The sequence below is a fragment of the Taudactylus pleione genome, unplaced genomic scaffold, assembly GCF_031769625.1.
Source record: "Taudactylus pleione unplaced genomic scaffold, aTauple2 ptg000106l, whole genome shotgun sequence".
Taxonomy (NCBI): Eukaryota; Metazoa; Chordata; class Amphibia; order Anura; family Myobatrachidae; genus Taudactylus; species Taudactylus pleione.
The window spans coordinates 1,650,723-1,677,175 of record NW_028284508.1 but is presented as its reverse complement, the minus strand read 5'-3'; the positions used below and the strand labels follow the sequence as shown (position 1 = coordinate 1,677,175).

The 26,453-nt window shown below is 42.6% G+C and overlaps 1 protein-coding gene across 1 annotated transcript in view; it reads right to left on the bottom strand.

The window, feature by feature from the left end:
- The window catches only part of EDC4 (enhancer of mRNA decapping 4), a 516,382-nt gene that overhangs the window by 452,288 nt on the left and 37,641 nt on the right, over positions 1-26,453 (bottom strand). The window contains exons 2-3 of the mRNA XM_088470908.1: positions 6,099-6,264; positions 4,285-4,396 (exon numbers count right to left, since the gene is read on the bottom strand). Coding sequence (XP_088327034.1) covers positions 4,285-4,396; positions 6,099-6,264 — 278 coding nt within the window. The remainder of the gene's footprint in view (positions 1-4,284; positions 4,397-6,098; positions 6,265-26,453) is intronic.

Genomic DNA, 26,453 nt, shown 5'->3' with positions numbered 1-26,453 from the left:
CCCCTGGCCAGCAATTATCCCCAAGGATGCCAGTTTCCGTCTAGCTTTGAGTCCCTGGTGGAAGTGCAGGGTGTATGGCCTGGCTCCACTGTCGGTCTGTCCAGAGATCCGGAGGAAAGGACTGCTATCACACGGATCACCGCAAACAGTGATCCGCCGCCTTACCTGATCCCCATATGTCCGGCTGCAGTCCTGGGAGACCCGCGGCGAGGTCCAGCTAGCACAGATCCTGGGGTGCCACCGTGATCCCCAGATCTGTACTGGCATTGCGGCGCCAGCGGGGTGACAGAGCGGCAGCACAGACGTCCTATGGACAGTCCGGCGCTGCCCACTCTGAAGTTTTGAAGAAAATGTTCTGGTGGTGAGACAGCCCCGCTGCGTCTACAATGACCTGACTCCGGCCGGCCACCAAACGAAACTGAGGTGCCTCTGGCTCGGGGGCGGGTTATAGGGAGAGTGGCCCGGTGCATCCTGGGAGCAAAAGTTTAACTCTGTGGTGCCCGAATGTCCAAGCCATCAACTACACCCCAAGGTCTCCCTGTGGAGCCTATGGACCCTGAAGAAAATATATATCAGTGTTCGCAAATAGCGTATAGCGCGTATTTTACCCGATATCGGGCACTGGGGACTCACTTTTGTAAAGTAGCCGGGTCCCCGGGGACGCGCTGTGCTGTGGCAAATCCCTGAGAGCTGGCTGCAGCACAGCGCGTCCCCCTGCAGACAGAGACATAACGCTGTCTGTTAGAGCAGCCAATGAGAGTCAGATAGACTCATTGGCTGCTGCTGTGAAAAGCCGTGCTGGGATCTAGTGTCTGATCCCAGCATCGGCACAGCGTCCGTGCCCGGCGCTGGGACAGTGTTTGTTCCCAGCGCCAAGTAAGTCACCGCGGCGGGTATCTGGTGAAGGGACCGCCTGGTCCCTTCCACCAGTGGCGGCGGGAGAAGCTTGGCTCCGGGTGCAAGCTGAGTGGAGCTCGCTCCCCGGAAGCCAAGTAGCGGCGGCGGTTGTTTGGCACTGGCCGCGAGCTTTTAGGAGGCCAATAGGAGGCAGACGCAGCGAGCCAATCGCGGCTCGCCGTGTCATAGCCCCCGCCCACTCGCGCCATCTTGAATAGATGCCGCTGAGCGGAAACGTTCAGTCCGTCGGCGGAGGGGAGGAGTGAAGACCTCCCGAAGAGAAGAGCGGCGCGGCAACTGTTCCGGCGGCAGCGCCAGAGGCAAGAAGGTGGCGTGATCAAGAAGGAAGAGGCGATGCTGCTGGCCAGGGCGGGCCAGCGGCAGAAGACTGAAGCTGAGGACCGAAGAGGACTGCGGGGGAGGAAAGCAAAAGAGCTAACGAAGCTCCCTCCGGCAGCCTCTTCCACCATACCGGTAGGCGGCCTTGGGCCACTGGTATTTTACTCCTTCCTAGACCACCAGGGTTGTCAGGCACTAGGCCCATGGCATAAATTCAGGCAATAGGCCTGTGGGTCTATAGGCGGGCACAAGGTCCGGGCAACATAGGGGGCATTAGGCCAAATTGAAGGTATATGCCCCCCAAATAGGTGTGACTTGGGCATTAGGCCCAGGTCACTAGAGGGCCCACCTATTTGCCCTTTTAGTGGCCTGGGCCTAATGCCCAGGTCACTCACATCTATTAGGGGGGCAGATACCATCATTGGACTGCATAGGTGGAGTGACAGGCATACGGGGGACACCTGGGGGGACTGCTGCTGGGGACAGTGCACAGCGGGGACTGCTGCTGGGGGCAGTGCACAGCGGGGACTTAAGGGCATTAATGTGCAGCATAATGTGTAAAGGGCATTAATGTGCGGCATCATTTTGTAAGGGGTATTACTGCATGGCATAATGTGTAAAGGCTGGGCTTTGCTGTGTGGCATAATGTGTTAAGGGCATTAATGTGCGAAATAATGTGTAAAGATCGGGCATTTATCCTTTGATAACTATGCCTATTACCTAAAGTGGCTAACCATAATATCACTTTAAAACGGGACACGTGAATTAATTACAAAGGTTCTGTGACTGGCTGACTTCATGCCTAGAATTCACCTGGTTTTAATGAGCCACAGAACCTGTGCAATACATGAGCAGTTTAAAGGGATGATATGGTAAGCCTACTTATTCACTATGGGTTTTGTGAACAGACAAGTCATTACCTGAAAGATCATGGAGGCATTAACACATGATTTAAGGGGCTTGTGGGGATATCTGATGCTGTTGGGGGTATCAGATCTGCATTCTAGGGGCATGTGGGGAGCTCTAAAGAATAAATTATGATGGGACCCAGAAATGGTCAGGTAGGACCCCATTTTTTTTTAAAGTGGTGGGTCCCTGGGACCCACAAATTTTGACGCTCACAGCGATCACTGTGTATATATATGTGTGTGTGTGTGTGTGTGTGTGTGTGTGTGTGTGTGTGTGTGTGTGTGTGTGTGTGTGTGTGTGTGTATATATATATATATATATATACACACACATACATATATATATACACACACAGATATATATACATATACACACACACACACACACACACAGTGCCTTGCAAAAGTATTCACCCCCTTGGCTTTTTACCTTCTTTGTTATATAACCACCTGTAATGTATTTTTTTTTTTAGCAAAATTTTATGTGATGGATCTGCACAAAAGTGTCTAATTTGATGAAGTGAAGTGAGAAATAAATATATATATATATATATATATATAAATAATCTTTATACATAAAATTCTGAAAATTGGCATGTGCATATGTAATCACCCCATTGCTATGACGCCCCTCAAAAGTTCTGGTGCAACCAATCACCTTAAGAAGTCACATAATTAGTGAAATGAAGTCCACCTGTGTGAAATCTAAGTGTCACATGATCTGTCAGTATAAACACACCTTTTCTGAAAGGCCCCAGAGCCTGCAACACCACTAAGCAAGAGGCATCACACCATGAAGACCAAGGAGCTCCCCAAACAAGTCAGGGACAAGGTTGTTGAGAAGTAGAATTCTGGGTTGGGTTATAAAAAAATATCCAGATCTTTGATGATCCCCCAGAGCGCCATCAAATCCATCATCATCAAATGGAAAGAACATGGTACCACAACACACCTGCAAAGAGAGGGCCGCCCACCAAAACTCACAGACCGGGCAAGGAGGGCATTAATCAGAAAGGCAGCACAGAGACCAAACGGTAACCCTGAAGGAGTTGCAGAGTTCCACAGCAGACTCTGCTGTATCTGTGCATGTGACCACAATAAGCCATACACTCCATAGAGCTGGGCTTTAAAGAAGAGTGGCCAGAAATAGCCATTACTTAGTGATAAAAATAAGAAGACACGATTTGAGTTTGCCAAAGAGCATGTGGGCGACTCCCCAAATGTATGGAGGAAGGTGCTCTGATCAGCTGAGACTAAAATTGAACTTTTCAACCACCAAGGAAAACCAATTGTCTGGCGCAAATTAACACATCCCATTACACCAAAAACACCATCCCCACAGTGACACATGGTGGTGGCAGCATCATGCTGTGGGGATGTTTTTCAGCAGCAGGGACTGGGAAACTGATTTGAGTTGAGGGAAAGATGGATGGTGCTAAATATAGGGATATTCTTGAGCAAAACCTGTTTCAGTCTGCGTGTGATTTGAGACTGGGAAGGAGGTTCACCTTCCAGCAGGACAATGGCCCGAAGCATACTGCTAAAGCAAAACTCAAATGTTTCCCCTTAAACCACTCATGTGTTGGACTGGCCTAGTCAAAGCCCAGATCTCAATCCAATTGAGAATCTGTGGTCAGACTTGAAGATTGCTGTTCACAAGCGGAAACCATCCAACATGAAGGAGCTGGAGCAGTTTTGCCTTGACTAATGGGCAAAAACCCCAGGGGCAAGATGTGGCAAGCTCACAGAGACTTATCCAAAGCGACTTGCAGATGTAATTGCCGCAAAAGGTGGCTCGACAAAGTACTGACTTTAGGGGGGTGAATAGTTATGCACGCTGAAGTTTTCTGTTATGTTGTCCTAAATGTTGTTTGATTCACAATATAAAAAAAAAAAAACACAACTTCACAATTGTAGGCATGTTCTGTGAATGAAATGATGCACACCTTCAAACAATCCATTTTAATTCCTGGTTGTGAGGCAACAAAGCATGATAAATGCAAAGGGGGGTGAATATGTATATATATGTATATGTATATGAGGCAATAAACAAATTTAAACTTTGCTCATTTTTCGAGGAATTGAACTATAACTAGACAGTATAAGTGGCTATTCATTGAATGTGGTGAAAACCTCTTACCTTGTTGCTTCCTCTAGCTTTACTGCATATATTAGAGTCATTACTGGCCACAATTTCAACATCTTTGCTCGTAATCTCAATGCAGGAAGAGGAATCACCTCCAGAGAGGCAGCTAAAAAAATTAAATTTAATCAACAGTTTGTATTTAACATATTTTATCAAAATACTTCACTCAACGTAAAACAATTTTCCCACCATCAAGTTACTTTAGATTATTGTACATACTCTATTGTAGCATTTACAAAATTTGAAGATATTTTTTGTAACCATATTTGTCTTCCACTAGTATAGATGGTCATTTTTGTTCTGCAATATAACATATGCTTTATAGATACAATTTTAAGGGACGTAGTTTAAAAAAAAAAAAAAAGTCAGTGACAATGTCGACAGTTATTTCAAGATGTCCCTGCAGTCAGGAGCAGGTAAGACACCGCTGGGCCATCAGGAACAATATGTCAACATTTCACAACTGTCATTATAAATCTCAAAATGGTCAACATCGACATAATGGCCAAGTCGACATTCTCATGTCACCATTACGACTGTCGATTTATCATACTCAAAACCAATTTTAAAACTTGCAGTGAAAAGAACTCACAATTTGTTGAGAAAATAAAAAATGTCTTTGTAAGTCAGACTGGTGTTTCCATAGACATATTTTGAAAATACAAAAAAAAAAATTTAGACCAATTTACCACTCTCATGCCCTTGTCTAGTTAGCTCCAATAGCTGTACCTTTTGGAAAGGAAACTAGTATTGATTTACTTGTTTTTCTTTAACATTTGCATATATAAACTGTAGATGATCTTAAGAGTTCTACATATCAATGCAAAGGGACAAAATAACACTGTAAAGAAGTCACAGGCCCTACAGTCCTTTCAGTCTCTTTTGGGGATGGCGGCACTGGGCCTTAACACATCCAGGGCCACTTTACAGATGTGTCCTCATACATAAAACCTCAATACGCCATGCACTGGCCTGGTGTGAGTAAGCTACTAGGTCTCGTGTTACTCTGCTACCTTCAGACATCTTTTTTTGCTAAAAATACATCTAAGTCGGAATTTCGGTTAGGACGCACTAGCAGACTGATTCATTTGATAAGTGACACTTGTACAGTATATCTGTGCACACCTGAATCTGTATATTAACTACAACGGAACTTGGAATGAAAAAAGCTGTGGCCTCTACAAAATAGCACTTCGTATACAAATTCAGAGACACTGACGCAAACAGATATACAAGTGTTACATGTCAAATTAATCATCACAGTCTGCTGGTGCATCCTAGTCGCATCATATTCCGACTTCGCTGCATTTCTGGCAAAAAAAAAAAAAAGACGCCCAGCAACTGCAGCATAGCTGTATAAGCTGTATATTGCCTCCAGGACCCTTTTAAAGGGATGCATCAAGGCACCGGAATCCAGACAGTGGTCAGAACTCCAGCTCCAGAATCCAAATAGCTGCGATCCCGACAGTAATAGGGTTAGGTTTAAGGGTTAGAGTTCGGCACTAGGAGGAGGGGGTTAGGAGTAGGGTTACAAAACGTACCTCTTATGCGTTGGGATTTCCAACCTTTGGGATTACGCTGCCGGGATTCTGACCGCCGACATTATCAGCGTCTGGATCCCGTTTCCAAACCCTTTTAAAGGAGAACCTTACTCATAACTAAAGCTACAATGATTTCAATATGACAAGCACAGTGGCTTTAAGAAATTACAGTAATATTTGTACTAGTGTAAAGTACTAAATGGTTTGTCACAGTAACCGTGACCAATTAACAAAAAAGATAGAACTGACAGGAAAGGAACCACTTACACGACTTGTCTTTCTGAGAAGGGCACCATGTTAGCATTTCGGAGGCTCGAGTCCAGCAGTATGGCATCAACACCTGCATCCCCAGATACAGCAGGATCAACAGCAAGAAATCCATTCAAATCTCCATTGAAAGAACTTGACTTTTGCTGGCTGTCACTTATAGGATCTGAAAAACAGAAGAGTCAGTTAAAACTTTCCAGATACATCATATTACAGTGTTCGTTTATATTGTGGTACATTTATATCTAATTTGACAAAATAACTCCCTCAAACCATTTCTTTGGTGGACTTCCTTCTATGGATATAGAAGATATAGTAGATAATGTAATCAGCAAATGTCATGGTTATGTGCAAAAATCTGCTATATTCAGGGTAGAAACACCCATCTAGATTTTTGAATAAAGATATTTGAATAATTATTCATTGTAAGGATCGCAATAATCAAACTGTTAAATGTCATGTTATATTTTGTCTTTCTACTAATAGTCAAAGGTTTTAGAACACCCCCATTTTTCCTGTGGTTATTGAAGTGTAATCAATTCAAGTCAAGTAAATAACCTAAAATGGTACAAAAAGGTAAGCAGTAAACTTCTATAGGTTGGAAAGAAAAAAAAAAAGACGTTTAGGATAGCAAAAACTGAATCGAGACAGTATATAGTGTTCAAAGATATCACATATCAAAATAAAATATACAGTAAACTTTAAAAGAAAAAGAGAAGAAAAAAAAGAGGATAAACACTTCCATGCCTGCCAACATATAAATGTAAACAAACTTAAATATTACATAACCCCTCCAGAAAATCCCAAATCAAACCTCCCTAAAACCCCCCACCCTGTATGACCTAACCCCAAACTACGTATACCTGGATCCCCTATCCCATTACTAACTAATCTAACCTTTCTAAATACCAAAAACCCTCCACCCCCCTCAATACTTAAAAAAAAAAAATAATAATAATAAAATAAAACAGGGGCAATAGACTAGATGGCCTTAAACTAGTGGAAGCTAACCCCAGCTCACAACAGGCCTCCAAAATAGTTAAATCGAAAACGCTTCCCCCTCAGCAAGGAGACCAAAGACAAAGATATAAAGGAGTACTTATATATCAGAAATATAACCCCTACCACCTCCCAGACCAAATCTATATATATATATATCTATATCTATATATATACATATATATATATATATATATATATATATATATACATACACACACTCATACATATATACATAACTTGCACAGGATAATTGACAGGGGCAATAGACTTAAGTGACCTACATCAGCAATAACCCGGCTCCCAGGCATAAAAAAAAGAAAAAAGAAAATAATTCCTCCCACAGTGAACCTAAATAAGGTACAATTGTAACAGGAGAAATATGAACATTTGAAACATCAGAATATATATTTGTATGGCAGTGTGGAAAAATGAGAGCTTACTGAAAAGGCATCAAAATTGTGACAAATATGTTAAACTACGGAGCACTAATCAGGCCAAGCCTCAGATTCTTGCAAAATAATAAAGAAATGTAATGGCAAATCACAACACTCCATCACAGCCAATAGGAATATATACCAGACTTCTTGAGGAGTCACTGAAAAATCAAAGTATCCAGGAATAGAGAGATTGTTAAACTTGAAGGAAAACCCAATCTCAAAGGAGGATAAGTCCAGGGATTGCTTTTTTGCGGGCAAAGTGAGGACCACACATTTAAGGAGAGAGAGAGAATATTGGGTACTAGCGAAACACTCAATATTGACGACAATTGGTGTCTGAGGCTTGAAAGTGGTTAGGCAAACAGAACCTAAAGAATCACCATACTCCAATTCGTGATCACAGGCCTCCATTTCAGTATTCTGAACTTCAGAGTGTGATAAATCATAACATGAAAGATAACTCATAGTTCAATTTCTTCACCTGAACCACGAGCCTTTCTTCAGAGTTGGTGATGGCTTTAAGGAGAAGTTCCATATTATTTATAGAAGGCATAGCCATCTCAGGAGATAATCGTGAAAGCAAGCAAGTATCAGAAAATCGGATAACAGTACAATACTTCACTGGAGATGTACAAAAACAACAGGCACTGCAATCCAGGATACTCAGGATAGCCAGCAGAAAATCCACCTTCAGCCTGCAAGCCCCTGCTGCCGCAGATTAACACTTCAAAATAAAATCAGTGCGACTTTGGACCTCTTCTTCTGTGGATTCTGTTACATAATGGTGGCAAGGTTCAGAAACTGCGGATTCACAAGGATCACCATCAATCTACACACCATCAGGAAAGACTTATCCACCTCTAACTACTGAGAGCACTGTCCGGCGTGCACAGAGTTCCAGCAAAGGAAACAGGAGCAACAGCAGATATTCAGGCCGAGTACAAGATGGCGGCCAGGCCCGGGATTCACAGGTCCACAGAAGCCCACAGAGTGTTGTGGACTGACCAGAGCAGGGTCCTTCAGCTACACGCCCGCCCAGGACTTCATACCGGAGGGGAATGGAGTCAGCGCTTGAGCCAGGAGCTGCAGCAGCCGCCGCACCCGAATCCAAAATGGCGCCAGCGATAAAGAGACGCTGCAGGAGGAAAGTAACTGCTCTCACTTCACAGCAACCAGAAGGAATTAACAGACTGAGGGACTGCAGGAGCGTGGAGAGGTAAGTAATCCACAATTTGCCAAAGTGGGAGCCCAGTCAGAGGGAGCAGGTTAATGATTCCGGATATTTGGGCCTAGGAGCTGAAAAATCAGCCTCCTTCACCTAGCTCGTCCTGACCACGCCCCTTCCCACCCCTATCTTAATCCATTTGTGGGACACACGATACCATGAGGTGATGAGGGTGCTGTCCAAGGAGTTGGCACAAGTGCAAACTGAACTTGTGTGTGGGCTGCCCCCTACCCTCATAAGCCCATAAAAGATAAAACACACATAAGAACAACAACACTCAAACAAGAGAGTGAATACACATAATGGGAGGGAATGCAGTGTCCTACAGATGAACAAATGGCAACTGAACATGTAGCATACCCTGAAGAAAGAACTGTACTTCAGGGATGGCTGCCAAAGTCAGAAAATATATTTTCAACCCAATGCCCAAGCCGTCCTGCAGGAATGGCAGCAAACGAGCCAAGTTAAATAAAGAACCATGTGCCAGGGGCATGGCTTGGAAGTCCGACTGGAAGGATGTGCCTAGGGTGAGCTCCGCTGCCTACCCGAGATTGTGTCTCCTCTGGTCAGTTTAACGTGTGCACATTCGGTCCCATCTGTCAGGGACACCCACACCTAGAGTCTGGGTCCCGTTCGCCATCCCACGGCGTCTTCAGCACGATGCTCGCAGCTGGGGCCTAGCCCGCTGTCAGAAGCCACGGACTGGATTTAGAGGTAGGAGCCAGGCGGGCTCATGCGAGTCCCGCGATCTGCGCCCAGAAGTGTTTTTTGCACACTCCCAGCGGGGAGCCCCTGTCACGATGCCACTAGCGGTGTATGGTGCTGAGGGAGTGAAGAGGAGCTTTCAGGCTGTCCCTTGCTGGGCTGTATCTTGGTATTGGCAGCCATCTTGAGGGGGCAAGTTATACACCTGTACTATCCTCCAATATACCAAGCTCTGACCATGCGGAGATATATCTTATATCACTCAGAAGAGCGAGTGCATTTTTGAGGTTATATAAAATACCTTCATATTAAGTCACTGCACCAGTATTCAAGTGCCAACTTTATATGCAGTTAGTGTGCTTCCTGCACAGTGAGATGTAACTGGATTGTACATATATGTCTCTTGCCGCCTGCTTGATGGCCTAAATATTTAGCACTCAATTGGAGCCTTTGTTTGACTATTGTGTGATATTTGTGTTATATTGACTTACCTTTCTACATTTTTCCTGTACCATGGTGGCTAAGAAAGCTAAATCTGTTTCCCAAGTCGCTTTTTTCAAGCCCTCACCATAATCCGCTAAACCTAAGGGTGTAGAGGTGCCCAATACGCAGAAGAGGTCCATTGTATCTCATTCTACTACTGATGTTCCCTCTACTGGATCCTCACTGCAGCTTGTTGGAGAGAGTGAGATTTTAACTGTGGGTACTATGAAAATGCTTTTGTCTAAGTTCAAGGAAGATGTTGAAGCAGAGTTTCATGCCACGCTTCAAGCTTGTCAGCATTCTATTAACGACCTTGGGGGACGAAATGATCACCTGGAGACAAAAATAGGTGTGGTATTTGGCTCACACAACAATCTCATAACTATGCATGATGTTCTGCAGAGTGAAGTTGCAGCTCTCAGGGATACAATTGGCGATCTGGTGTATAGATCCAGACAAAATAATATTAAAATGCAAGTTGTGCCTGAAAATAGTCTCAATGACTCTGCGTTGACCTTTTTCAAGAAACTTCTTACTACAGCCAAGAGGGCCCCAGGGGGCGTACCTCGGGATGTTCTAATGAGGATGCATTACTTTCCTATAAAGGAGGCTCTATTAAAAGCTACTAGTTCAAATGAGGAGTCACCAGATATATTGGGACAACTTGTGAGTTTTGAGAGATACTTTTATTAATATAAAATTGTATAATAATCTTCCATAGATATTGGTAAAATATACTACGTTAATTGCAGGAATATCTCAGTGGATCTCCTATGATTGGAGAATTGTTTGTTTGTTTTTATGGTTTCATTAACCTGATAGGTGATCCTAGCCATTTTTTTTCGTCTTTATTTTAATGAATATCAATTAAATAAATAGCTTTATAGTTTGATAATTTTCACTCCAAAAGGTTTACTACAGCAGGGCTCGACAAATGCCAGGGGCCAGGTCCCCATGGCTCCCAGATTTTGCAGTGAGGGAGGAAGCAGATCCTCATCAGTTCTGGCGGAGATTCATGCCAATATAATGTGGTGTTAATATAATGCACAGGAGTGCATGTGCTGAGTTTCGCCTGCGGTGACTGCTGTGCCTGTGTCCGTTCTGGCCTGCGCCGACGACTCCTCTCCATCCTGGCCTGCTTTGATCCCTGTTGTCTGTCCCAGTCTACGCTGATCCTCCTGTACGTCCTGGCTGTCTACTGTCGCCTATCTCCGGCTGCATAGAGCTCTCCGGTAATAGGGTCTATGCGTGGCCAGGGATTGCGGAGCGGCTTCAGAGGGATAGTGGTGTGACCATGCAGAGCCTCCATTTTACTGTATCCATTCAACTGTGACCATTTTGTGGACTAGTATAGTGTGTATAAAGGTTGCATAACACACAGAGCTGTGTTCCTTACTCACTTCTGTAATTTTTTTGGGGGGTGGTGGTCTGGCTCCTACAATTACATCCTGGCTCCTAGATTTTAGAAAAAATTGTCAAGCCCTGTACTACAGTATTTTGCAGTGCCATGAAATACCCTCTGGTCTACTTCTAGTTGGTCAAAAGTTCATTCTGCAGCAAGATAATGACCCAAAACATACCATCAGGTTAATGTAGGTCACAACTAGGAACGAACAAGACGGCAGACTTAAAATAATAGAATGGTCAGCAGAGTCTCCAAACTTCAACCACATCAAGGGTCATTCCATGCTAAATCAGCACAGCTTTCAACCCGGACGTCTAAAATGTTCATGAAATTTGGTAGGGTAATAGAAGGCATAAAGTAACTTTCATGAGTAGGGCCCTCTTACCTTTATGTCTATTACTATCCAATTTGGTTCTATTAATGTTATTTCTATTTGTAAAGCGCAACGGAATATGCTGCGCTATATAAGAAACTGTTAATATGTAAAATTTTAGCCTTCAGTGATACAGTGTTCATGCTACAGGGTTGCATACAGGACAAAAAAAATTTACAATTTATGCTTGCAAGGTCAACCAAAAACGAATCATAACTTTGCTTATAGATAAGGGGCCAGTTTTAATTAAAAAAAAATGATATTTAAATATTGACTTTAAATTTCGAGGTCACATGATGTGACCTTTGACCTTGAATATCTAAAAAGAAAAAAAAAGTGTTTCATGTTATAAAGTTATATACAATTTCCCTTTGTTATATGTTTCATTTTGGGATGCCTTTGGGGACAGGAGTAAAGGCCCCCCATTCATCTGCGATGGATTGCCGCGATCCTGCAACCCGGCATCGCAGGATTGCAGAAATCCAACATGTTGGATTTCACAGAAATGACAATCACGATCAAAAAATTATCGTGATAGTCAAATCGGTGAAATTTAACATGTGAAATTTTGGCGATTTTGCAACGGATCGCTGATCATCGATGGTCCCTTGTCGGCATTTCCGTCCGGCAGATCGACGTTTCCGATCTGATCGCAGGAGTGAGAGATCCTCGATCAGCTGTATGGGGGCCTTTAAACTAACCATGCAACTGGCAAGTTCGGACTTGTCTTGTAGTGTCTCTCTCTAGTGTTCTGAAGATGGCCATCTGTGCTTTTCCATTGATGGTCACCATAAATGGTACAACAACAAACTATGGTGAACCAGCTATGGTTTGAACCACTCAGGGCCTTTTTTATCAACGCGTTTTATCATTGACAAGAGTGATAAAACTCATTGCATATGATAAATGGTGCTCCAGCCAATCAGCTCCCAACTGTCATTTTTCAAACAGATTACAGTTGGGAACTGAATGGCTGGAGCACCATTTATCAAACGTAACAAGTTTTATCACTCATGAATGATAAAACCAGTTGCTAAATAAGGCCCTCAGTCTTGGTACAGCTTCTGCATTGAGAACTAGTGACACAAGGCTTGCTTGCCTCAGGGAGGAGGCAGCCAGGTCGGCATAGCAAGGGGGGCATGGCGCGGCTGGAGATATTACTCGACATTAGAAGCTGAGCGAAAGGCGTAACCATGCAATCTCATCAGTTTGGTCCCACCACCACTACATGCTTATTGTGAAGCAGGGGGCGGTGCCATGAGGACACAACATCCGGGGGGGAGGTAGGCAGCTAGCCAGGAGACTTGCCTGCTTTTCCAAGGAGCTGGGAGCGCCAACAGATTTCTGGGAAACTCCTGGCCTTTTCGGGAGTGTAGGCAAGTATGACTAAGGGAGTTTATCTCAGAGGTTTCCAAACTCAGTCCTCAAGGCACCCTAACAGTCCAGGTTTTAAAGATATCCATGCTTGACCACGGGTGACTTAAATAGTACCTCAGTCAGTTTGATTTAACCACCTGTGCTCAACCATGGAAGTCTCCAAAACCTGACCTTTTAGGGTGCCTAAAGGACTGCGTTTGGGAACCTCTGGTTTATCTCATAGTTTGATCAGTGCGTGACAAATGGATAAGAAGTACATTAGGACTCAGTGCTGTAACCCATTTGATATAGGACATAGTTGCAGTAGAAAACAATTATCAGGCACAGGTTCCTCAGCTGGAGTCTCACATGGGTATTCAATTTGGAGTGAAAATTTCGGAATCGGTGATAAATTATGGCTGATGATGTCATTTTCGCCGATTTCAATTATCCCCGTATTAAATTTCAAAGACTTTTCGCAGGTTCGAAGTGTCTTTGAAAAAGAACGGGGATAACTTTTCACCATTGAATAGGTGGTGAAAAAAAGTGCAGAATTGGGGTTTAGGGGTGCAGGCTGAAAAGAAAATACCCTGCACCCCTAGGAATGACATTTAAAATATAACTCAAAAAAGTAAAAAAAAAATATATAGGGACACCCCAAAAAAATAATGAAAAAATTGGGGTGAAAAAAAAAAAAAATTGCAAAAAAAAAAAAAAAAAGTGTTTAAAAATAGGGAAATAGGTTCAAGGCTATTCTGCAAGTATGCGGCAGGTGTTTTCTAGAATAGGCTATTAGCGGCAGGTGCATTTTTGCAGATTTTTTAAAAAATTACATTAGGGACATAAAAATATGCACCACTTTTATGCACCCCAAATTTGGTAGGACCACTTAAAAAAACTAAAAAATAACCTAAGTGCTCTTCTGGATCACTTCTTCAGCGTCGGGAAAAAAACACCTGCCGCAGCTATTTAAAACCCCGACTTTCATTTGCAGGCTAAAACGGGGGTACCCATAGTGATCCCCCATGTTTTGACAACATTAGGGGGGGTCCTACAATTTATTCCAGGTAAATCCCGTTTTTTTTTGCCGATCCTATTTTGCCGGCTCACGTTTTCGTAGCTTTTTAATTGAATATGGGGATAAAGCAGGCGCGCGCCCGATACTTTATCCCAGGAAAAGCTCCGATGTGGAGCGAAAAGTCCAGCACTGACTTTTCGCTCCCATATTGAATACCCCTCTCAATGTTCTTCTTATCAAACTACCACTACTCACTGATAAACTAAAAACCAGAAAGGGGGGTGTCCCCCAGCATACTAATTGTACCTGCAGCAATACTTGAAAACTATATGGTAATTGAAATTGAGATATATTTTGCATGTATTTGCTATACATGGTAAGCCACCAGGCCAACTTTACAGCTTCTCTGATAACTGGTGGAGACTCCCACTTTTCTGTAGAGAGAATGTCACAAATGTGTTCAGCAGTTATATATATGCAAAAGGTGGATACTTTTAAGAGTTAAAAATAATGATAATTAAATCAACATGTGTAAATTACAATAAGAACTGAAAAACTGAGGGTGGTCTAAAACTTTTGCTAGACATTGTTGAAGTCAAATAATTGGTTATGATCGTTTGTAATTATTATCTGACGATCTAGTCGTCTGTGGGCTGATAAAGAGTAGATCGGACGCTACTCTGCATCGGCGAAATCCGATTTGCACAAATGCGTATATTTATATTTATATCTATGCAAGGTTTAGTCAGTGATGAGAAACAGGTTCTGTATACATGTCTGTGACTAGTAATTAAAATACACAAAGATACTGTGAAGTGTTCAGGAATACTTTAATTGCAAAGTTAGAAACAATTGTCAGAAGTTTGACTATCGTTAGCAATTGTATGTCTGGTGTTCAATGCCAATGTGGTTAAGAAGAACTGACAATAATATTCTAAATAAGTATGACTCCTGCAAAAGCTTGCTATGTCACCTGCGAGCAGAAAAACTTCAATGTATAGGACTCCTTGGAATTAGATTCAGACAGATATAATATCAAAAATACCAGTGTGGCTGTAGGCCGGCCTCACGTGTGGAATGGCGGCAGCGGTACTGAAGGGGTTAACCCCCGTGCTGCGGCGCCATTTTAAAAGGACAAGAAGGCGACAGGCGGCCATTGTAAATGTATACTCTGCGCTACGCGCTCAGTGTTGATAAGTGTGTTTTTGATGTTTTACATGTCGCGGCCTGCACCCGCTGCACTGGGAGAGTGTAGGTAGAGTGTGTCATGGCCGCTGCGGGACAGGGAGAGCCAGCTCCCACTGCGACCAGCGCTGAAACAGTTAAAGTGGACAGTTTAAAAGCACACTGCACATGGTTTATAGTAAACTGTATTAAAGTATATATGTATTGCTGTAATGCACTGCAGCTGCTCTGCAATGCATTAGTGCATGAAGCAACGTATATTTAATAGGCTATGCACTATATGGTTTAAATGTATATTTTGTAGAGAAAATGCACTTCTTGAATATATGCCTGTATATGAGATTAGCAGCCTCTGTGTCTGCAGAAACAAGAAGCTAATTGCCATTCCCTTAGCAGAAGGTCTGATGAAGAGGCTTGACTGGAAGGTCTCTGTGTATAGGTGTGACTAGTGTCATATAGCCAAACACTTCATGTACAGAACTTCCTTTGAAAAGACAATCTGTTTTTAAGAACCTTTTGGATGTCACTGAATGTGTTAAGGTTGGAAATGCCAAACTGATTGATAAGGATGAATGTCATTTACCATTTCCTGTGAAATGTTATATCAACATTTTAGGAGACAGTATAATGTATGATAAATCAGTTTATGTTTAAAGTTTGGGTGGTGGATTAAGAAGGAGGATATTGAGTGACTTCTTTGAAATGTAATATGTTGTTAATTTATATTTTGTGAGCTACAATGATTGGCCAGAAGGAACACAGGGTGGATTTGCCCCCCTGTGATGTTGTGTGTAAGAATGACATACAAAGAGGGACTGTGAGCCCTGTATGTGTACAACCCTGTAACTTCTTTGAGGAGAAGAATTGCTGCTTGATTTTCTGTGTGATATTCCCCTTCAGACAGAAGGGAGGGTCTTCTTTAAGACTTTGAGCAATAAACATCTTGCCTCACTTCAATTGTATCTCAATCCTGCGACCACAAGAATTGCACCAAACACTATTCCGTTCTCCGGCTGTTCTGGGTAAGAGCTCCGTGTCTCCAAGTTAAAGCCCTCTGCCAAGCTACCGTGCAGACCTGGTCTATTGCGAGGGATCAGCCGACACCAAACAGGAGGTGTGTCCGCAGCTAATCAAACGCATACGCAGCAGAAGCGGTTCCAGGTGCCGAGGCAGGAGCTTAAGTGTACTTAAAAAGCGGTTCCAAACGCTGATGGTAGAGTGTGGTGGTGGCAGAATCGTTACACGCCCACGGCGCAGTGGGTGGAGTCAGTGACAGGCGGTCACGGACGGTGAGTGGGAGTCCAAAAGCGCTAAGCCGTGACCAGGGCCGGCTTAGGCGAAAGGCGTCCGGTCACAGCCAGTTAATGGATAAAGATATATATATTCCATGACACATACAATGATGCACACTTGCAGGCACACATCTATACATGCATACACAGACGTTTACATGCATACTCACATACATATACATAGTTGCTATTTCAATATACAGACGCACAACGCATACTGATGAATTCCTGTAAATATCTCACATTCACGTGGGGGCGTGGCCTGACCTTTGAAGAAGATGGATGCGTGCAGCCTGAGCTCCCGCTGACTAAGGAGAATATTCTACTCCAGACACGTATTGGTGACGGCTTTCCACCCTCCTTACCCACCAATATAACATCTTACCGGGCGCGCGAGGTCCGCGGAATCGGGCAGTGAGTATTCACACTGCCGCGGGTTGCGGCCTCCAACCGCCTTACAAGCCACGGCCTCGATTTCCGGCCGCGTCCAGACGGGACTCACGGCTACTACATACGCCGCACGCCAAGGCACCCCCCTCACCCTCCGCCCTGTAGTGATATCCCCGCGACTTACTTCCATAGTCTCGCGGTGGTCCTCAGGATCCGGAGCTGCCCGCTGGAGCGCGTCTTACAGTGGAGCTGAGAGGAGACGCCGGCGCCATTTTGAGGAGCGCTGAGAGCAGTGTGCTGGTCGCGGCTCACGGCTCAGGAGCACAACACCTGGAGACGGGAGATTCATTAGTCTCTCTGCTCTCCCTACTCCAGAGACAGCCTGTGATCGTCTTTGCTGGTCGGAGTCCTTTTCTCCTCATATGGTGCGTGCTGTTTACTTTCGCCCCCAGCCTGTTACACACTATACAGGCCTGCTTACTGCTCTCTGTCATGTTGTAAAAGAATTCTACTAACCCTGGGCCTCCGGCGAGATATGGAATAGATCTATATCGAAACTCCGCTGCCATCCCGACCATTTACTAACCGCCCATTAGGCGTCCGTGACCCCCCTCTTTATTTAACACATCTCTTGCTGAGTGTCTCCACTGTATGGAGAAATTTTTCCCTCCGCTGATGCCAGGAAAACCAAGTCAGAAACAACGGGGAGACAGACGCAGAGATTCCACCATGGCCGCTGTTATTGAGCCGCAAGTGAAAGACTCTAACTTACAATCTTCAGACTTGATCTCTACTAAGCCTACACAATCCAACCCCGAACTGCCTATAAGTTATGCATCAATGGTGCAGGCTATAAAAGACACAATGGGTCCGATGTTGCAAGATCAAGCAACCATCTTTACACAGGCTATAGCCGACATTAAGTCAAATGTTACACGTGTGGAAACTCTTGTGGACACAATTGAAAATAGAGTGGGGGTCAACTTCCATGACATACAAATTCTTAAAAGTAAATGTGAAACACTGGAAAAATCTAACTATCAACTATGCAGTAAGATCGACGACTTAGAAAATCGTTCCAGAAGGAACAACCTGAGACTAGTGGGACTTCCTGAATCTTTCAAGAGAGCTGCCTTATACCATTTCTTACGTCAGACCCTTCCTGAATTGTTAAGAGTTGAATGATATTAGCTCTGATTTAGTAATTGAACGTACACACCGACTGGGGTCTGTCAGAGATACAGGTTCAATAGACCTAGAGTGGTCATCTTCAAATGCTTAAACTTCACACATAAGGAAGCCATCTGGTCAGCTTCTCGACGCAAACACAATTTAATGTGGGAAAACACCAAGCTATTTTTGTTCCAAGATTATTCTACCGAGGTCACCAGAGCCCGTAAAGAGTTCAACCCAGTGTGCTCTCGGCTGATTAAGGATGGATGCAAGTTTGCACTTTTGTTCCCTGCACGCCTTCGGTTGTTTGATGGCTCCTCATATCAAGATTTCTCCACGGCAGCAGATGCGATGATATTCCTATCGGAAGAAGGGGACGCTGCTCAAACATCCCCACCCGTCCACTCTGTCTCTTCAGTGGGATGACTTAGAGACTTCCTTCAATATGTTAATGAAAGGTGCATAATGAATGTGGTAATTACTACGATTTTCATACTTGTTTCTCTTCTGCTGGTGTATCTTACCGTTCTTCTAACTATATATGATAAATGTCAACACTCCTATCATAGGGCCGTGGCAGTCTAAGAGTATAATGTGTTATATTGTTTTTTTCTTTTCCTATTTCTTTGCCTGAGGTTTTGGGTGTTGATGCTAATTATATCAGAGGTTTCAATGCGTTGCCTGAGGGCTTCAGTTATAGATTACCTCCCTTTGGAGGATAATTATGTATGTTTTTATTTTTTTGTCATTAATTTTTTTAATGTTCTTCTTTCCCCTTTCCACTTACTAATCCACCCCTCTCCCCCCGACTTGATGAGGATAATGTATTTAATATGTGCCACGCGACATTTAAGTACACACTACAGTCTATTACTGCCAACCTTGTATATGGGATAACCTTCAGTAGTGATGCTAGTGTAAGACCTGACTTATCTCCTTCACAATGAGCTCCCTGAACATTGGCTCGTGGAACTAGGTGGTTTGCACTCTCATATTAAAAGGAAAAATTTGTTTACTTATATTCGCAAACTACGCATTGACCTGATGATGTTTCAGGAAACCCATCTACTAGATCCTGAAGTAAATAAATTGAACATGTTCCAATATAAAGTTATGGCCTATGCTTCTTTCACCTCCAAAGCGAGAGGTGTGGTAGTATTAATACATAAAAAGCACTCCTGTGTCATACATTCCTCTGTCCTGGACCCAGAGGGCCGTTTTGTAATAATTGATGTGACTATAAATGGTACTAGATACAAAATATGCAATGTTTATGCCCCAAATGTATATAACAGATCTTTCTTCCAAAAAATTCTTAATAAACTAAACTCACCTACTGGGACTAGGCTTATAGTGGGAGATTTTAACATCACATCGTCATCAATTCTAGACAGACAAACAATTAGGACTCGTCCAATTAAACCACCTAAACTTGGTATTTCATCCTTTGAACAACAATTAGATCTTATAGATATATGGAGAACGTTACATCCATTAGAAAAATACACTTGCCTATCGGCTGCTCACGTCTCTCTTCCTAGAATCGACTATTTGTTGATCTCGACTAACCTTTTCCCTAAGGTACAAGAGGCGCATATTGAGACGATTCGTATTTCTGATCACGCATTGATTCGGGTCACTATAACTGAAGAAATTGACAAAAGGTCCTTATAGACACTGGAGATTCCCCACACACCTGGTCAACTCAATAGAATTTAGATCCATGCTAGAGTCTGCCTGGCAAAAATATAAAAATGATAATGAGGAGCACAGGCTCACGAACCCTACCCTGTTCTGGCAAGCGTCGAAAACGGTAATAAGCGGCGAAATAATATCCTATGTTAAACAACATACGAGGAATTACTATAAAAATTACCATAAGGCCCAACGAGAACTAACTGACGCTTTCCAAACATATAAATTAACACTCTCTCCCATACAAAAAAGTATATACCTAGATAAAAAAATTATTTTTGATTCCATTGTGTCAAACTACCATGATAGATCACAATATGTCTCAGATTTTAAATTCCACAAATTTGGCAACAAAACAGGGCATCTACTTTCCAATCTATTACGTGGCCCTCGCACAACAAATATCATTCAATCCCTAATAGATCAAAAAGGTAATCGAATACACATCGGTGCACAAATATCCGAAACTCTTAGGACGTTTTACTCAGATCTTTATGCAAACAATCAAATAGACTACAAAGAGATAGATTCTGGGAGAGATTACACTTACCCCAGATCAGTCAAGAATTTGCGGAAAGTCTGTGTACCCCCATTACGATATTGGAACTCTCTAGAGCTATACGCTCACTCAAACCCAATAAAGCTCCAGGACCTGATGGCCTTACCAGAGAATATTTGAAGATTATCTTCCCCCAATGTGGAGACTCTTTATTAGAAATGTATAATGATATACTTCAAAATAAGTCTTTACCACTTCATTTTAACAACGCTATTCTTAAATTACTCCCAAAGCCAGGAAGAGATCTTGAACAACCAGGGTCTTACAGACCTATCTCTCTACTAAATTCGGATTATAAACTTTTTACAAAGATTTTGGCAGATCGTCTTAAGCTATGCCTTCCATCGGTAATACATACAGAACAAACAGGTTTTATCATGGGTAGACACTCAGTAACCAATATTCGGACAATTATTTTGATTATGCAGGGATTAGAACTCAAAGAGAGCCAAGGGACGCCTTTGCTTCTCTCTCTGGATGCCGAAAAGGCGTTCGATTTACTAACATGGGATCATCTTTTTGAATCTCTAAGACGTTTTGGGTTCCCTGAAAATTTTATAAATCTAATTTCTGCTATTTATGCTAGTCCAACAACCCAGATAGGATGAGACAGATAACCGTTGCAGGCTATTGCGATAGGCAGGGGGACGAGACAGGGATGTCCGTTGTCCCCCTTGCTGTTCGCAATAGCACTGGAGCCTCTGGCGGTCACCCTGAGGAAAGACGAGCAGCTTTCTGGTATCAAGATAGGCACAGTAGAATCCAAGTTGGCTCTATTTGCGGACGACATGATGTTATTTGTCTCCCATCCAGAGACTTCTCTACCCTCAATTTTAGAAAACTTTGAACGCTTTGGATCCTTCTCGGGATATAGAGTAAATTTCCACAAATCTGAGTTATTATATTCAGGAGCAAATCCCCCTTCTATCCTCCCCACTGTTTGCTTCCAATTCATAAGATCGCAGAACACTTTCAAATAGTAAGGAATTTACATCCCCGAAATAACTACTAAAATATACAGCTGTAATTTTTCCCCAATGCTCTCGAAAGTCATTAAGCAATTGGAGGATTGGCTTGACCTTCCTTTGTCACTGATGGGACGAGTAGCGGTCCTGAAGAGTATAATCTTCCCAAAGATTGCTTATCTGAATCAAATGCTTCCTATTGCCCTTACCCAATTTGATATTAACATTTACTCAAAAGCAGCCTCCAAATTTTTGTGGCGCGGCGGGAAAACCAGAATAGCTCTAGCTATGCTTCGGGGTAATAGGGGGAAGGGTGGTTTGGGTATCCCGGATCTAAAAGATATTTTTAGATGTGTGTTAGATTGGTGTCTTGAACGTAATGTTTACACGGCTCTGTCTCTAGAAACAGAACTACTTTCTCCCTTTGCTCCAAGTGCCCTTTTACACACACCTAAACCCAAACTCCCCAATTTAATTTTAAATATGATTTTTCGTGACACCTACAAGGCGTGGTGGACCATCAATCGGAGACTCAACCGAAACGCCTGCTCTACTAAATACAACACTCTTTGGGGTAACCCTATGTTTAGCCCGAGCTAAGAAAACTCCCTCTTCCTCGTCTGGAAAACTAAGGGTCTTGCAAAAGTCAAAGATGTTTTTGATCCAGGGGGCACCTTTCTTACATTTCAATCTCTTAAAGAAAAATTCAATCTCCCTAATTCGCAATTCTTTATGTACCTCCAAGTCAGACATTTTATTCAACATATATCTCCTGCTTTGAAAGACCCAGGTGCAAAAGTTGCATTAGATTCTATACTTACGTTCACAATACAAAATAATTACAAAACCAAATTTTTGACAACCGAATTCATTTCATCTAAAGCAAACTCCCTAAGGCATAAATGCGCAGTGAGATGGGCAGTAGATATCCCCGCAGTTAATTCTCCTGAAACTCTTGAGATATTGAGACCACCTTGAAAATCTTACTCAGCTCGCCTACAGGAAGTCCATGTGAAGATTTTACACAGGGCTTATATTTCACAGAGTAGTAGAGCTCATATGGTATTCGATGAGACAGGACAGTGTGTGAAGTGCAGCGCCTCTAAAGCCACCTTTTGGCACAATATATGGGAATGTGGACGCATCCGCAAATTCTGGGATAAACTTATGTGCTTTATAAATGATTTGCTATCACTACGTCTGCTAAAAGACCCTTTAGCTATAATTTTAGCGAATTTTAGTAATTGGGATGTGTCCCCACACAATAAAAAAACAGTAATACCACTCCTTACGACAATAGTAACGATCGCTAAGAAAGCTATTCTCATAAATTGGACGGTAAAAACCCCTCCTTTTCTTGGTGATGTCAAACGTATGTTACTTCAAGTACTCTACTTTGACTGGCGTGACACTCTCCCAGATATAGAAAAGGGTGTAGAACGTTTCCAAAGAAAATGGGGACTTTATATATCACATTTGGATAACACCACTCAATCCCATATTAACAACATTTTTGAAACCACTACATGGTACTTGCACCAAAGGCTGGCTTAATTCATATACTGTGTCTGCTTCCCTTAAGGGATTTGGAAGAATTTTGTTCAAGTTTTTTGTATTGAAATATTAAAATGTCTCTACTATAGAAGACTCAGCCCTAGAGGCACCTAGAAATATGGATACTTATCCTCCCCCCCCCCTCTATTCTATTCTCTTTCTTTCTACCCATTCATTATGAATATTGTCTATTTATATTTATTTTAGTTTCTATATTATTGTACTATTTTGTATTATTTAGTTAAAGATATATATTGTCTTTATTCAACAAAATACCAGACTTTGGAAAGGTGAAGTTCTCAGTCTTTACAATTTCTACGTGATTTGTGAGATTGGAATTTCTCTTAGAATTCCTTATTACTACATTGTTTTATTTCATTTGTAGTCAGTCTGAGATACTTGATGATAATTGTGTAAATTCTGGTCGACTTTTTTCTCTTTAATCAATATGTTTGCATTCACTCTGTCATATTTAATGACTCCTTGTTATACTTATACGAGTATTTGGTCACTATTTTTTGTATTTTTCTGTCTGAAAAACTAAATAAAAAGATATTTGAAAAAAAAATATATATATATATATCTCACATTCACTTATGCAAGCAAATATATAAAAGGTTCCCTAGCATTGAGCATAATATTAGAGGTTTTGTTAGCTAATCATTATGGTGTAAAATGTACATATATATTTAAGGTATAGAACTTTGTAGACATGTCGTGTTTGGTATCATATTGACACCCTGTTTAATTCCAGATATCCGAATCTATCAGCGAAGGAGTCGCATCTTGCGTTCGGTGATTATGGGGAATTATTGGTTACAATGTGTACTCTGTATGCAGTGTCTTAACCAGTTATAACTCGTTTGGAGGGATGGACCATATCCCTGTTGTCACCATATGAACTGTCCTATGACCAGCATCGTACCAGAATGACAAGAATCAAGAACCAATGATATCACGTATGCTTGTCTCTATTGTTGGTTTAACACTCTGGAGGGTATATAGGCTTGTGCTTTTGGGGCTAGATCTCAGTCATACCCATTTGATGACCGCAGACATCAGGATTGATGACTGGGACCTGGATCCGGGGCGCATGCATATGTATTGGCTGTACCTTTTGTATTTGATTGTCTTTGCGCTAATTGTGATAGATCAAAGCGTGTAACTTACTTTTTGTTGCAATAAGAACTTTTTGTGCTTTGGAACCACAATCAAAGTCTGGAAAGCAATTATTTCATGTTTAGCGATATTGGTGTATTCATAGTTGGGGGCTCATAGCTTTGGAGGTCACGCTACCATGTGATCGCACGATAGTGGCCGGATCTCGATTTCTCAACAAAGGGTGGATAGGCGCCATACGCAGGAAAGAACTCTGTTCAAAACCTGCACCATCCAGTGTTGTGAAACAGATATCCTTTATTGTGCGATTTCAAGGAGCGCTGGCAAGAACCTGGGGCAGGAGAGAAAAGTTTGTTTCTTTCATTGTCTGTCCCGACGCTAAAGTGCGATTCGCACAGTAGCCATCTACGTGTTTCCTGTATTGCTGCCACGTGTTTCAAACAATTGTTCTGATAGTATTGTTGTATTTATAGCGATTACATTGTTTAAAACCTCTAAATCATACTGCCATACTAGTGAAAAGGTTTATTTTCTGCGTAGAAAAATAAGTGTATGAAAACAGACGTGTGCTTGTAATGTAGATAGGAACGGTGTGTCAGACCTGTAAGCGAGGTACCATGTGTCAGGCCTGAAAGACTCAGTAGGTGTTTGACGAGGTAGAAAGCTACGGAGTATTTACACATAGGTGTATTGCAGCAAGGACAGGGATTTTGTACCTTGAAGAAAACAAGTGGTTTTCTAAATTCGGCTCCCAATAGTGGTCGCAGAGCCCATTGATCAGTTAGGTTCTCTGGACACTGCGACTAGACCGCATGGTTGGGCAGACCGTGATTGTGACTTGGGTTGTAGTGGAGGAAATCACTGAAAAGGGTACTATTGCAACACTTAAATTCTAACAGGGGAGAGTACTCAAAAAGGGTGAGCTACCGGACAAGGGCTGAAAGGTGTCCGGAGAGACAGTATAATCGTATAAGATGTTATTCTGTACCTCGTTGCGTGCGCAGTCCATAACGGTTAGCGGGCCGGTTGTGCACCACGGGATAGGAGTGCGTGAACGTAGCTCTATTGGAATCGTTCACCATTCCACATTCACTAGAGAAAAGCTGGGTGCCAAGCTGACGCTGGGAATGGTCGACGATGGGCTGCTTTTGAAAGAGCCGACAGGATCGGCAAGGCATATAATGTATACAAAGTATGGTGCATATGCAACAGCGTATTGTAATGTATGGGTTAAGATGACCAAGATGTGTGAAACCTTTTCCTAAAATTGGCAGTTTTGATGAGGAGGTGTTGATTAACGTTAGGGATGGCATCTGTATGGTAAAATTTCTAAAGAAACGAGTAAAGTATAATGACTGTTTAAATTTGTGGCAGCACGAGGGGAACACGTGGTTGAGCGGCGTGCTCGCGCCGCTAAGTAGCATCGTGAGCACTACGCAAAAGAGCGTGCACGCAATGCAAAACAGCATTGCGCAGGTACCACCAGGGAACATACCCGCGACGCCAGTTAGCGTAGGGTGCGTGCAATAAGGGAGCGTGCACGCACCGCAAGGTAGAGTTGCCCAAGGTATAGTTATTAGCGCATGCTCGCCTCTGCCGCTCTATGCGGCTGCAGATTATGGCAGACCCAATGCCAAAAATTCTTAAAATTTAACTTGTACCCTCTCCTGAGTAATCATAAGGAAAATGTGTGTATAGATGATAAACCTGTTGAAATGTCAGCCATTGCATATGCAGTAAATCTGTTAAAGACAACATTAAAACTAGAAAGGGAACCAACTGTATCAGCAGTAGTGACCCCATCAATTGTAGCAACAGAAATGATTCCACCAGCTGTATCAGCAGTGGAAACTGGTGAAGGTAATGTAGTGCGTTCTAGTAACAGACTGAACCCCCAGAGTACCAAGGTAAAAGCTCCCATAAGTAACCTTAAAAAATAGCAAAGCGTAAGGTATGCATCCTGTCCAGACAATAACAGTAGAAATGCATTGTCCATGGACAAGAGCAGAGCTACATTCAATAATGACAGTTTCCCGATCCGAGAAAATAATTCGCTAAGTGCCAAAAATTTGTAAAAGATTAGGTAATGCTCATGAGCCAACCCACAAAGATTGGCAAGTGGTATTACGGGCATGTCTTCCAGCCAATACCGACGTGAAGAAGTTTATCACGGATTGTGTACTGGATGGAGATGGCCCTTCAACTGATGAGAATAATCAAACTAACACTACCCGTATAGTCACCCAATTGGCTGTATATTTCCCAGTTGTAGTAAACTGGAGTAAAATTTTTACCATTAGACAGAAAGAGTGAATCTGCAGCAGATTATTTCACCCGAGCGCTGCTGACAATCACCCAATATACAGGTATAGAAAATATAAAAGATAACACCCATCATAGGGAAGTAGCTGTCACGGTA